The following is a 15,365-nucleotide window of genomic DNA, read 5'->3' on the forward strand; positions in this document are numbered from 1 at the left end:
TACAAAAGGCAAGTGCCAAAATGTATCTCGCCCATCGCGTAGAAGAAATGAATGTTTTTTCTAAATTCCGGAAGTTCATTGACCCCGCCTAATACCTTTGACTTTATGTTAACCTTCAACTTCCCAAGGGATATTCACCAGCCAAGTTTGGTCACAAACGGACATATAGGGATCAAAAGTTATGAGCCATAATCGAAACGTGCCATAAAAACTTAGCATTGAGCCCTGAAAGTTTGTTGACCCCTGTCTGTGACATTTGACCTTGTGGTGACCTTCAAATCCCTTAGGGACATCTACCATCCAAGTTTGGTAGCAAACGCAAATACACATTTAAAGTTATGAGCCATAATCGAAACGTGCCATAAAACTTAGCATTGGGCCCTAAAAGTTCGTTGACACCTGTCTGTGATCTTTGACCTTGTGGTGACCTTCAACTCCGATTTTTTTTTTTAATACGTGCTCATTCCTTTTTGATACGCGCAGACATCTCTACTAATGGGAAAATGGGTTTGGCACGATCTCTACAAGGATTAATTTTCTTTTCCCGCCCATTTTCCGCCATTGTTCACTGCGTTTTGTCATATCTGTCACGTTTCAGAATAATACATGTAAGTCAAAACACAAGAATTAGATAACTAATTGAAATTTACACTTTTTGGCTTATCAATCTACAGAAAAAAACCTCTTATGAAACCTTTCAAGAATGATTTTTTGGGTCAATCATTAAACGATTTTAATCCACTTTATAATCCACCGCCGATGGAATTTTTTTTTTCCAAAAATGACATTTGTCACATTACTTTTTAGCCTTTTACCTTAAAGCTGTTTGAATTGTATACTTATATTATGGTAGAATGTATTTCATTTGCCATTTTAATTCAACTTTTATGGTCATTACCGCATTAGTTTTCTAATGATGAAGAATAAATTTGCATGTGACGGATAAGACAAGCCGTGACGGAGATGACCACTCGTGACGGATATGACTTTAGCATTTAAAAATGAACAGATATGCGCACCTATTTTCAAGGTTGAAACTTGAAAGCATTTTTATGCCATTAGAATAAAGTTTTCTGATCTACATTAGAGCTAAATCTATTCAAGATCGAATCTGAATAAAAGATTTTAAAAACTAACTACACATCCAAAATTATGATAGAAAGTCTAGTTCGCCATACCTTTTGTGTACTATGGTCGTATTCGTCACTTTGGATTTCCACTATTTCGTGACGGAAACGACCGTGACGGATATGACGATATAAGCTCTCAATCCATCATGGTCTCGTCCTGTGATCCTGATGGGGCGACCCCTGACACGATTGTTTCCATGTATGGAGGTACATTGCAATACTAGCATTTATCATACACACATAGGAAACCCGAAAAAAAAATCATTACACGAATAAATGAAATCCACGCCGTTCCGATATGACGGTTGTTATACGCACCTACCATTCTGCACGATCATGCTTTTGGGGGGATATTCCACAGCTATAAGACATGGACTTTTGTAGAGATGATCATCAGTATCTTGGCATTTGCAATGAACCGAAAACGCGTCGTGCGAGACGCTTATATTTATTAATAAATGGCCCTATAAAAGTGCGTGACGGATATGACGCAAATGGCGGGACAGAAAAATCGGTATCGGGAAAAGCTAAAATCTCAATTTACATTGCGGACATTCAAAGTTTTTGAATGCCAAAGTGATGCGTGCATGAAAACAAAGCATTATAAGAGTGTTTCCATGAAAAAGAGATGTCGTCAGAGTAAAAATATGACGATTTGAAATTCCTAAATTGCGTACCCATCGGGGCATGCAGATTTGAGGGGTGCTGCAGGCGATAAGGAGCGGGAAAAATAAAGCGACTTGAAGCATTTTTTTTTTTTTTTACCTCAGATAATCAGAACAGCATCTTCTTCACTGAAAGAGATGAAATCTAAAAACTAAAATCGAAAAAAAAAATCCACTTATAAACCCTGAAAGTAGCGGGACATAAAAGTAGATACTTAGTGAAGAATCACCCATGTAGGGGGGCCTATGAGCCATAATCGAAACAACATATTGGGCACTAACGTTCATTGACCCCTGCCTGTGACCCTTGACCTTAAGGTGATCTTCATGTTTGGTAAAATTTGTATAACCACTCTTCCCTCCAAGTTTGATTTAAATTGAAGTCCTCAGTAGAGATCGAGTTATTCAAGTTTTTGTGGGGTTACGGACGGACGACGGACGGACGACAGACGGTCAGACGCCGCAGGTGATGCCTCACAGTACTATGCGTTTTTTTCGATCGCGGTGCTTGCGATCTGTTGCGGTTGCCAGATCGCGATCATCGAGTCGCATATAGTGTGAGCGCAACGACCGCAAGGCTTGCGGAATTTAAGCCGGTCGCAAGGGTTCGCAGAGGCAACCGCAGACGATCGCAAGGTTTTGAACATGCTCAAAATTTGACAGCAGCCGCAAGTCGCGAGAAGTCGCATGCGGTCGAGAACCGCGTGCGACTTCTCGAAACCGCAAGCAGTCGCAAGAAAAAACCGCATAGCGTGAGGCCCCGCACCTCCGGTGGACAAGACAAAAATACAATTGATACCATAGAAACAAGTAAAATGGATATAAACACCACAAAGAATACGTCGGTTTTTTTTTATGGTAGAAAGAAAGTCACTTCTGCAGTACCGGTATGCCATTATTGTATAAGAAATATCAAGATGGAATCCTCAAATCTGTTTCAAAGCTCTCACCACTCGATCACCTCTGCTCATCACCGAAAATCTACACACTTTGGAACAGGTCGGAAACAGTGCGTGTGTGTGTGAGCACGTGTGGAGGTCGAGGACGAACGACGAGGCACGCGCTTGCGCACAACGCGGGATTTTCCCCTGGTCTTATTGATCAGAGTGGATGCATGCAGCATACACCGTTGCCCCCCACCCACCCTGCTGGCCCATATCCATGCATGGCCCAACCTTTATTGTCCTTACCCTTGGTCCATTGATTGTTGATTGATCGCCAGCAGATGGCACGCAGACATACGTTCAGATTGTAAACAAAGCTTGTTGTCTGGCTTGTCTAGTGAATAACATAACTGTGTAAAAATGCTGCGCTGCGAGCCCATCGTCTAATCGAAGTTTGCACCCGGGCCCATAAGGTCACCTTACGGTCGCCAAGCACTTGAACTTCAGCAGATACTAGCATACTACTAGTACAGGATTCAGCAGCCGCCAGTCAGTATACTACTGAATAGTAGTAGCAGTCCCGCCCCTCGTATCTCGTCGCAGTCGCGCAATCTCGTGTAGTATATACTGCCTGCAGCTTGCTGATAGTGCACCATTAGTACACCAACCAACAACAAATACTCATCGATTTGGTGATCATGGCCCAGGAAAGTGAGAACTCAGCAGTTACGAACTTCAGAGAATACCTCCGCTTCAAGACTGTCGAGCCCGATCCAGATTACGGTAAGTTGTTTAAGTCTTACACAGATCTAGTACGCGTACCGCTTAGTGTAGCCGTGTCTATGGCCTAAAATTATATTGATATCTTTCATATTTTCCCTCTGTAAATTTATAGACTGTAACGTTAGGCCTAATTTAAAGAATTACAGACGGGCTCTGATTTGCTCGGGCCTGGCTCTCTTTGCTTCACCAATCATAGTCACAACTGTTCGTTTCTTGTTTGTTTCATCTCCATCTGAGAAGGCCGGTGGCTGGATAGCCCATATTCAGCTGCACAATAACTGGTCTTCCATGCCATGCATGGGGTCCATTTGGATGTGGGCGCGATGTATTTTTACATTTGTGGGCGTTTTTTTAATGTGGGTTCAACATGGACCACTTCATACAATGGGTCAAATACCCTGCTCTGATGCGATGAATAAATGAAGCGGAAGCTTTTACGTGCATGAATACTAGTATGCCATGGCCACACAGGACCTCCATTTAATGTTCTATGATCATGATGATCCGATCGAGGGACAGAGTGTTTTGCCTCTTTAAATTTACTATCAAGAAATAACATGTTAGAGGGGAAGGTATGATATACACACAACATAACATTGCTCAGTGCAGTGGGACTCGGGAATCGAACCTGGGTCCCTTAGATCGTGAGGCAGACACGCTACTGACTGAGCTAACAAGTAACATTAGTAATGTGGTAAATGGAAATATGCTGTATGTTATTGTTGCGTCAATGCGTTGAGGCGCGTTGTGTCCATGCCAATGGCGCAGTGTGCGTGTGGTTGGCATGGGCACAACGCAACTTTTATTTTTCATGTGAATATAATGACGCAGATTTGATTGATTCTTGATTCTTCACTTTCACTTGAGAGAGAATGGACATACAAATGTATTCTCTATGAGCTCTGCTATGTTGAATAGTTAATAGGCCTGTATCTGTTATTCACTCTGTATTTGACATGTAGCTGAGGATAGTGCGGAGTTTAGACTGTCTATTTGATTTGCTCAATAAATCATTGCAATTTCAACTCATGGAGACTGGCATCGTCAGCGTCATCATTAACCCGGCTTACAACAAATGGTGTCAGGAGTGGGATGATGACAGCCTGGCGGATTGCGACGTTCTGACGGTTCATCGAGTTGAAGAACCCTGATCAACGAATAACAGCCTCGAGTATGACGGAAGAACAATCCACGTTTCGCTCCGAGGAGACCTGCTGTTTTGACGACACTTTGGTAGCAGACAGGAGTATGCAGGAGTGATCTTGATGGTGTACGTTGATCAGCTCTGGTAGAGCAACGCTACTCTGTGAGGCAACTTCAAGATGATCAGGCTCGTCGGTAGCAGATTGAAGACTGGAGCAAATGGTGCATCGAGAGTTTGCCGTAGATGTCTATCAGCGCGAGTGTACCACAGGAGCAGCAGGACATCGATCAGGATGTGACGGTTGGAGCTGGCATCTCACGCACTGAACAAGTATTTGATAACTTTCGTTTAAACCGATTGGACTTCAGGCAGATTTTGACCTATGATGCCATTTGGGCATTACGTTTCATGTTTGAAAATGATGTGTCTTAATTGGTCAGTTTAACTGCGTAATTAGTCATGTGTGAACAGTTTGTTTATAAGGATGTGCAAAGTGATAATTGCTCTTCGTCATCATATCGACAGGCAATAGGGTTGTGTGTAAATCTCGCTCTAGGCCATGCTCAGATTGAAAAGTTTAGTGGGTATTGTGAAGATGGCACTGGAACACCTTTTTCTAACTGGATGGAAGGATTCAATTTTATTATTGAACCTTTCCATTTCAATGATGAGGAGAAGGCTTGGGTTTTGGTGAGCAACCTTACGGGGTCAGCAAGAGAGGAGATTCTTTATTGTCTGTCTGACGAGAAGCGGAGGAGTTTCACAGAGATTGTAAAAGCTCTCCGTCTGTGTTTTAGTCGAGAGAATTCTCACTATTTGCGATGCTTGTTCTATAATCGTGTTCAACATGATAGTGAAGACTTGGCAGACTTCAGTAGGGCTCTCATGCGTCTTTATGCCAAATTGGTAGATGCTGCAGACGATGAGAAGGAAGCTGCGGCTCTGAGGCAGCTTAGGGATGAAGCTCTGTCAAATCAGTTTGTCAGTGGAACACGGGATGAGAGAGAACGAATTTTGTTAAGGCGTTTGCACATGAAAAATAGGGGAGACCGATTTGAAGTGCTTAGGAGAGAAGCATTGTTAGTTCTCCGTGAAGACTGTATGCTTGAGGGAGATGGGCTGAAAACTGGGAGTGCTGATACTGGAACACAAGGAGTGTTCACTGACCCGGTTGCTCAGCAGCTAGATCTTTCCTCAGATACAGCTGGACAGGAGAAGGAGGATGCCATATCTACTCTTTTGAATGGGGGATCGCAGATTCTGGGTTGCGTTGAGGTAGATGAGAGTGGTGTAGAAATTGATGCTGGGGGACATAAACATGAGTCATGTGATGAACAGGTTGATGCAAAGGATTTAGATGCTGGGGTGCTTCTAATTGCAAAACCTGTTGGAGAGGGTACCAAGAGGGGTCCCGAATTATCACATGAAGGTCAGGATGTCCAGAAGCATGCAAAAGTGCAGCCACAAAGAACTAACGTAGCGCCAAAGGAGCGGTCAATTCCAAAAGGGGAGAATATTTCTCATGGTGACATTGTTGTCAATAATGTAACAACAAGGGAGGCATGCATACCCAACTGTAACATGTGGAAGCATGGATGTCATGTTCAGGGAACGGTATGGGGGCCCTGGGAGTCAAATTGGAGACCGGATTTAGGGTTGGTCGCTGCAGGTTAGAAATTCGCTGTCCGTTCATGGAATTTGTTGTGAGTTGATTCACTTACAGTGTATACGTTCATGACTGCAGCTGAAACTAATTGTGTACCATCTCAAGTAGCAATGGAATTAGGAACTATGCGCATTTAGAGATGCAATATCAATGCGAGAAATGATTATCAATATAATATGGTTGTTTTAATTGATATGTGATCGATAAGAAGTTTTTTATGAGATATTGGAATAGTGATATGAAAGTATTTGAAATCACTATTACGTGGAAAAACGAAGGAACTATAATAGCTATTGTTTTAATTGTTTTGTTGGCAACTGAACAACATGGCATTCTGACAATATTAGTGGTTGTTCAGTGAGTCAGAAACTTTTGATAATGAGAATAATTGGTCAAAAATTCATGCTTTGAATGATCCCTTAATTTGTGTGAAGTTTTGTCAATGAGCAAATTGTCGACTGTGACGATATGACACATAAAGCGGGGAAGTTATCTTTATCATTCGCTTGCTAAAGCGGGGAAGCTCATATTTGTTATTAGTGAATTCTAACATTCCGTGACTTCACTTTGTTTTAACTGTTGCATTTCCTGATATGTGTTATATTGAGTACTTGAGAAATATTACTCTTAGAAAATAGATTATCATCATACAGGTCGTATGATATAATCGCGGGGAAGTTGTCGTGTTGTATGTACAATTTGCATAGTGTATTAAGAGACCTGTCTATGTTGTGCCTCGATATAAATCTTAATTGATACAGACATTAATGTATGGTTTTATATACGATGCAGAACATGTTCTGTTGCGGCACGTTTGACGTTATTCTGGGCTTATATAGACCATTTTCTCGGAGAATCTGTACATAACTGACAATGTGGAACAACTGAGCTTTACATTGAAGCGGAACTGAAGATGACGTATTGATGCGTTATTCTCTTGGCCCGAACCTTTATGCCATGTATCTGAATTTGTATGATTTACTGTAAATTTGGAAGGTTCAAGAGTTTCAGCTTTTGGCAGATTTCAAAAATAATGTTCGATTTTGTAGTATTTCCGCGTTTGTATATTTGACTGGAAAAGCGGGGAACACACGCTTTCCTGAAACATATTTTTGTAATTATCTACTGTTAATCCGCTCTGTGTGGAATTGCTGTAAAGTGTAATGATTTGATGTGAAGAGCGGGGAATTTTTCGTTATGTATTATTGTGTGTAATGGTATGAAAATAATATGATGTAATTGGGATTATATAACACATGGTTGTGTTATATAATCGCGGGGAAGTTTGTGGTAAATGGAAATATGCGGTATGTTATTGTTGCGTCAATGCGTTGAGGCGCGTTGTGTCCATGCCAATGGCGCAGTGTGCGTGTGGTTGGCATGGGCACAACGCAACTTTTATTTTTCATGTGAATATAATGACGCAGATTTGATTGATTCTTGATTCTTCACTTTCACTTGAGAGAGAATGGACATACAAATGTATTCTCTATGAGCTCTGCTATGTTGAATAGTTAATAGGCCTGTATCTGTTATTCACTCTGTATTCGACATGTAGCTGAGGATAGTGCGGAGTTTAGACTGTCTATTTGATTTGCTCAATAAATCATTGCAATTTCAACTCATGGAGACTGGCATCGTCAGCGTCATCATTAACCCGGCTTACAACAGTAACAAACTCACCGCTGATGAAGAACGATCCCAGGACCGAGCAGATAAAGGCCAAGCTACATCATGTACTCAGCAATATACCAGAGATGCCAAGTTCAAAAAACTTTTATGCGTGAGATTTTTATGACTCGGCGTCTCGGCGCTCGCGCGCATGCGCACGTGAACGAGGAGGGTGTCCCCCTCCCATGATAAGGAGCTTTTTTAAATTATTAGCTCTTAATGATGCGATCGGGTGCATACTTAAGTGACTATTTTTTACTAATTTTGAAAGGCAAAAGGGAAATATACCTTCAATTGCAACTATCACTCTAATCCTTTGAGCTATGCTCCTTATTTTTGGCCCAAATTGCAGACTTCACCAGATGTGTGAGAAAAATGGGTGCCATGCGTGAGATCGTGAGACAGACCCTAAATGCTTGAGTCTCACGCAGAATGCGTGAGACTTGGTAGCTCTGATATACTCTACATCTTTTTGTAAAATTAAATGGTCTGGATAGTATAAATTCCATGTTGTTTTTATTGACTTTATAGAAGGGATCTGTGTAGTAGACCTACCCATGGTGTCAAGATAGCCTTTCATGAAGGCCTTTTCAAAATGATCATTTACTTTACTCGGATTTACTTGGATGTAGAGACTTAAAGCGTTGCTTATTTGCCCCTCCAGGTTTTGCTATCCCTCTGATAAAGGCTGTACTTTTAGGGATGGCTGTTCCAGTGTTTTTCAAGGAGAGATTTGAATTGATGAACACTTGTTGCTCTGACAGCTGCGTCTGGCAGGGAGTTCCAGTTGTTTCACAACTGCGAACAGAGAAGGTCTTTTGGCGCATCATATATTTGGATCTGGGTTTTCTGACTTTCATGCAGTGGCCTCTGGTTCCGGAGCTATCTACCAATTGAAAAAATTTGTGTACATCAAGGTCGTCAATCCCGTTCATGATCTTACAGATTTGTAGAACCTGTGTTCTTTGTCTCCTGTACGCAATAGTCTCCAAACCCAGGGCTTTTAGTCTGTCTAGATATTCCAGGTGGCGAAGATGTGGAAGTTGACGTGTGGCTCTTTGTTGCACTTTCTCTAACAAATCCTCATCTTTTTTAAACATTGGACACCATACCGAGTTGCAATATTCTAGTGTGGGTCTGATTTCGTAACAAACTGACAATGACTGATTCTGTAACGAAATAGGCCATGCGACACTTGGTGCCCCATACATAACTGCGGTCTTTGTCCAGATTGTACCACCTTCATGAATTTTCATTTTCCTGTATGTCTGTGTAGCTCTACTTGGTAGTTTGCATGTGTAAGCCCTATAGTACAAATATGTAATATCCCCATACTATATCCTGATAGATTACATTTGTATACTGAAACCTATATGTATGGAAAAATATCATTGCCATGAATACAGTATGTCAAATAATTTAGGTAAGAATAGGATTAGGAGTTGATGACATAAATAATTCAGCAATTTTTAACCCATTGAGGATGGTTTGATTTTGATATAATGTACACCACTCATTTCCCTTAGGCACTTGTCCGAGTATACTCAGGACTTCGGTTAAAAGTTCTCTGACTTCTTTTCTGTTTTCTGCCCAAATGAAGATGGAGCGAATTCATTTCTTAAACGGATGGCAGGAGAGCTGGGGCTTCCAGTGCAGTTTGTTGAGGTGGGTGGCAAAAGGTTGTTATGGTAATACAACTGTATGATAATTTTTTACTGTTAGTTAGAAAGGAAGATATCCCAGAACCGAATCCTGCAGAATGTGTATAGTAATATATGAAGAGTTTGTTCGCAAAAACCGATAAGTCCATATTTGCCAAATGGAGATATTTGTGTTTAAAGGTCAAGAAAAATAAAGAAAATAATAAGAAAAATTTTGCTTCTTTTGACCATAACTTCAAAAATGTACCTTTATATGTAGTGACCAATATATCATTTAAAAGGTATTATTTTGTACTTTATGACAGAGACCGTACTTCAAGATCTTCAAAAATGGACTCATCGGTTTTTGCGAACAAACTCTTCATATACATATATATATATATATATTCTTTCTTTTTTTTTTTTGGTTTAGAAGATAATGATAGGCAACTACAAATGTACATCACTTTATTCTCGATGAAAGCCATTGCTTTAAGAATAGTTTAAGATTGTGTTGATTTGTCATGAGCTTATTATCTTTGACAGGGCTGCACACTGGCGCCGGTCCGACGGTCAAAGACCGGTAAAAGTCACTGTCGGACCGGTAACTTTTCAGGAAATCCACAAGTTACCGGTCCGACATGACCAGTTAAAAAAAGAAGCATTGGTGGGGTCAGTAGAAAGGAAAAGAGCAGCCCCGATCAGGGAGAAACAGAATGCAAGATATCACACTGTTCAACAAGCTTTACGCAAGTTTTCGTTTATGTCTACCGGTGCAATTTGTACAAAAACATAGTTTTGAGCACTAGCAGTCGACCAGTTACATTCGCGCTCGCTTGCGCATTTGGCGCTGCTCACGCACTGCCATGCGATGCAATACATGCAAAGCAAACGATGCAAAGCATGTACAGTGTAACTGCTTCTCGTTTGCTTGCGATCGGCGGTCATGCCAGACAAGAAGCATTGAAAGAAGCACTCGTGATTTTTGAACGCAAGATCGATCCGATCCCGGCTTCGCAGCAGCGTGGCAGTTATGTTAGAACTAATTTACTTGTGTCGGTTTTTAGAAAAAGTAAAAACACACTCGATATTCAGCGATACAGTAGATGGATCTGGTTGCGTTTATTTTCATTTTGAGCAGTCATTTCACAAATTAATATTTTCATTCGCTCAGAATGTTCTCATAACGAAGATAGGCGCAAAAAGGATCACGAAATCGGCCCTTCTGTGTACTTTTTAAGAACGCATGCACAAAATGTGAAGAGATAATACTAGGGAGAAAAAAAAATCATGAAATCATGGCAGTCCCGCTTACATATTTCAGGTGGAAATCGTCCCAAAAAGGATCATGAATTCGACCGGCCGCGTCGTATCTTCCAAAAGATTATGTACGAAATGCGAAGAGATTATAGAGGAGAAAAAGAAAAAAAAATAAAGGACACATTTTGGTGAGTGCATCATAAACGATTACAGCCGAATAACAATTCATGAAATCAACGCAATCCCGTTGAAATTTGAGGAAATAATAGGCGCAAAAAAAGGATCTCGAATTCAGTCCTGCATGTCGTCTTGGTTATCAAAAACGCATACACAAATGCGACGAGATTATCGGGAGAAAAATAAAAAAGACATATTTACCCTTCTGGTGGGTGTATTACAAAAGATTACATCCGAAGTAATTCATGAAATCGCCACAATCCTGCTGATATGTTTTGAGGTAGATATAGGCGCAAAAAGGATCGTGAATTCGGCCGTGTCGTATACCTTGTAGATAAGAACGCATGTACGAAATGGGAAAAGCGGGAGAAAAATAAAGGACACATTTTCACCCCTTTTGGCGCTTGCATCATATAAATTACAGCCGAATAGTAATTCATGAAAATTTCGCAATCCCGTTGGAATTTGAGTTAACAATAATAGGCGCAAAAAGAATATCGAATTCGGCCCTGCATGCTTTGAAAACGCCAAATACGAAGAAATTATCGGGAGAAAAATAAAGAACGCATTTTCAACCCTTCTGGTGAATGTATCACAAAAGATTACAGCCGAAATAATTAATGACATATCGCAATCCCGCTGATATTTGATGTAGAAATAGGCGCTAGAAGGACCGTGAATTCGGCCGTGACGTATAGGCATGTAGGCAATGCGAAGTGATTATTGGGTGAAAAATGCAGCACACATTTTCAACCCCTTTTGGCCCGTGCATCATAAAGATTATAGAGCTGAGTGATAATTCTTAAAATCATCTCATTCCCGTTGAAGTTTGAGGAAACGATAGGCGCAAAAGAATCATGATTTTTGGCCGTGTCGTGTATCTTTTAAGAACGCATTTACAAAATGCGAAGAGTTTATCGGGGAAAAATAGAGGACACATTTTCAACCCCTTTTGGCGCGTGTATCATAAAAGATTGCATCCGAAGTAATACATGAACTCATCGCAATCCCGCTGATATTTGAGGTAGAAATAGGCGCAAAAAGGATCGTGAATTCGGCCGTGACGTATAGGCATGTAGGCAATGCGAAGTGATTATTGGGTGAAAAATGCAGCACACATTTTCAACCCCTTTTGGCCCGTGCATCATAAAGATTATAGAGCTGAGTGATAATTCTTAAAATCATCTCATTCCCGTTGAAGTTTGAGGAAACGATAGGCGCAAAAGAATCATGATTTTTGGCCGTGTCGTGTATCTTTTAAGAACGCATTTACAAAATGCGAAGAGTTTATCGGGGAAAAATAAAGGACACATTTTCAACCCCTTTTGGCGCGTGTATCATAAAAGATTGCATCCGAAGTAATACATGAACTCATCGCAATCCCGCTGATATTTGAGGTAGAAATAGGCGCAAAAAGGATCGTGAATTCGGCCATGTCGTATACCTTTCAAGAACGCATGTACGGAATGCGAAGAGATTATGGGGAGAAAAATAAAGAACGCATTTTTAACCATTCTAGCTGGTGCGTGCATCACAAAAGATTACATCTGAAGTAATTCATGAAATTGCCACAATTCGTCTGATATTTAATGTAGAAATAGGCAATAAAAGGATCGTGAATTCGGCCGTGTCGTATTCGCATGTACGAAATGCGAAGAGATTATTGGGAGAAAAATACAGGACACATTTTCAACCCCTTTTGGCCCGTGCATCATAAAGATTACGGCCGAATAATAATTCATGAAATCATCGCAATCCCGTTGAAGTTTGAGGAAACAATAGGCGCAAATAGAATCATGATTTTTGGCCGTGTCGTATATCTGTTTAGAACGCATTACGAAATGCGAAGAGTTTATCCGGGAAAAATAAAGGACACATTTTCAACCCATTTTGGCGCGTTTATCATAAAAGATTACTGCCGAAGTTATTCATGAAATCATCGCAATCCCGCTGCTATTTGAGGTAGAAATAGGAAATAGAAAAATGATCGTGAATTCGGCCGTGTCGTAGAACGCATGTACGGAATGCGAAGAGATTATGGGGAGAAAAATAAAGAACGCATTTTCAACCATATTTGCCGGTGCGTGCATCACAAAAAGTTACATCCGAAGTAATACGTGAAATCGCCACAATTCCGCTGATATTTGAGGTAGAAATAGGCGCAAAAAGTATCATGAATTCGGCTGTGTGGAATATCTGTAAGAACGCACTTACGAAATTCGAAGAGTTTATTGGGAAAAAATAAAGGACACATTTTCAACTCCTTTTGGCGCGTGCATCATAAAAGATTACAGCCAAAGTAATTTATGAAATCGTAATCAATCCCGCTGATATTTGAGGTAGAAATAGGCGAAAAAAGTATCATGAATTCGTCCATGTGGTGCATCTTTTTAAGAACGCACTTACGAAATTCGAAGAGTTTGTCGGGAAAAAATAAAGGACACATTTTCAACCTCTTTTTTCGCTTGCATCAGAAAATATTACAGCCGAAGTAATACATGAAATCGTCACAGTCCCGCTAATATTTGAGATGGAAATGGGCGCAAAAAGGATCGCGAATTCGGCCCTGCATGTCGTGTACCTTTCAAGAACGCATGCACAAATGCGAATAGATTATAGTAAAAATAAAGAACCCCTTGTAGCGCGTGCATCAGAAAATATCGCAGCTAAAATAATTCATTAAATCGTCGCAATCCAACTGACCACCAAGAGCAGGTTACTCAGCAAGTTCGTGTGCCGATGTTTAGAAAAAGTCACAAACGCATTTGATACAATCTGATTTTGTTCATTATCATTTTACATTGTAATTCACAAACAAACATTCTATTTTTTCCTATCTTTTTTTTAATTTTTTTTTGTGCAATAAATAATGCAAATTTAAAAAAAAAATATCAATCTGTAAAATGTACATGGGTGGGGGGGGGGGGGGGGGGTACGTCCATAAAAAACAAGAAAATAAGTTTGCAAGTCATTTAATGTTTTTTTAGGTTGTTGTTGTTGACCGGTAACTTTTCTGTTCGGACCGGCAAAAAATGGTAAAACGGGGCATTTACCGGTCCGACAGAGACAGGTTGGACCGGCAGAAAAAATGGGTTAGTGTGCAGCCCTGTCTTTGATGTCATGTCAAAAATTGTATTCAGTTTTGATAAAATCTGTTCTATTCTGATCATCTAATTGACTTTCCATTCAAGTCACCTTCAAGAGGACATGAGGTTGCAATTGTAAGCCCTGAATAAGTCTGCAATACATGTTGAGGTATCATTTGTATTACATTATCCCATTGCCTTCACTACTCCAACAGGTATGAGTGTCAAAGGAATATACCAGTAATGTTGTGTCTGCGAATGATTGAAAGTATGTAATAATCCCTATCATCTATGCAACTGTAGGTTGAAGTCTATCTACATATAACATGATCTCACCTCTATTATCCAGGTTCATCCAGGCAAGACAATTGTCATCATAACATGGGAAGGAACAGACCCATCCCTAAAGAGCATTGTTCTCAACTCTCACATTGATGTGGTGCCTGTCTTCCCTGTGAGTTTACTGAGTCACAAAATTATTTCATAGTACATTGTTCTATCAAGTTTGAACAAAGAACTAATGGAAGTTCCTGGGGATGGGGATGACATGGTTACGATCTGCATTGCTTCTTATTTTCTATGTTGTTGTTTTTTTTTCTTCATCATCTTCTACTTTTTCTTCTTTGTCTTCTTTTGGATCTTGTCTTCACCATCTTCTTCTCCTTTCTCCAGCTTTCTTCTCTTTCTCCCCTTCTTTTTCTGCACCTTCTTTTAGAAATGTGCTATTGGAAATAAAGTCTCATTTGAAATTCTTTTGTTTAGCTTTTGACAAGACGGATGGTTATCATGGGAATGATCCTATGACATAGAAAGTGTGTTCAACTTTATGAGTAAAGGAGAAATGTTTGGAGGATGTGGGTTTGTCTTGATCATTGACTTTGTGCCATGCCAATGTCTACCTGGCCTTGATACACTTAGACTGTTTGTGTGACCTTTGTTTGCAAGGTTAAATACATTGAATGTACTTTTATTGGCTGAATTAGTCAATATTGCTGGTAATATGACTTAACGTACTGTATTAAAAAGTGGATATTTTTACGAGACTAATTTTGCGCTTGGCCGTGTGAGAAGAGTTTCGCATGTTTTTAATTCCGTGGAATCAAGACTTCAATGTACTGGAACATATGACATGCAAAAATCTTCACATGCTTTTATTTTCGCGCAAGCTTCTGGTTGTGCAAAATGAGCGAAAATTTCAACACTGCGAAAATTTCCACTTTTACAGTAATGGTATTACAAGAGATTAAAGAAGAATAACC

At 40.2% G+C, this 15,365-nt stretch overlaps 1 protein-coding gene across 1 annotated transcript in view; it reads left to right on the forward strand.

Annotated features, from left to right (window-relative positions):
• Nucleotides 1-3,113: 3,113 nt before the first annotated feature.
• LOC139718138 (aminoacylase-1-like) overlaps nucleotides 3,114-15,365 on the forward strand; it is a 31,672-nt gene continuing 19,420 nt past the window's right edge. Inside the window, exons 1-3 of the mRNA XM_071629622.1 lie at nucleotides 3,114-3,462; nucleotides 9,544-9,608; nucleotides 14,456-14,560. Coding sequence (XP_071485723.1) covers nucleotides 3,378-3,462; nucleotides 9,544-9,608; nucleotides 14,456-14,560 — 255 coding nt within the window. The 5' untranslated portion in view covers nucleotides 3,114-3,377. The remainder of the gene's footprint in view (nucleotides 3,463-9,543; nucleotides 9,609-14,455; nucleotides 14,561-15,365) is intronic.

Source organism: Diadema antillarum, unplaced genomic scaffold (assembly GCF_040938485.1).
Source record: "Diadema antillarum isolate AM-2024a unplaced genomic scaffold, OU_Dant_1.0 scf00000089, whole genome shotgun sequence".
NCBI classification, from domain to species: Eukaryota; Metazoa; Echinodermata; class Echinoidea; order Diadematoida; family Diadematidae; genus Diadema; species Diadema antillarum.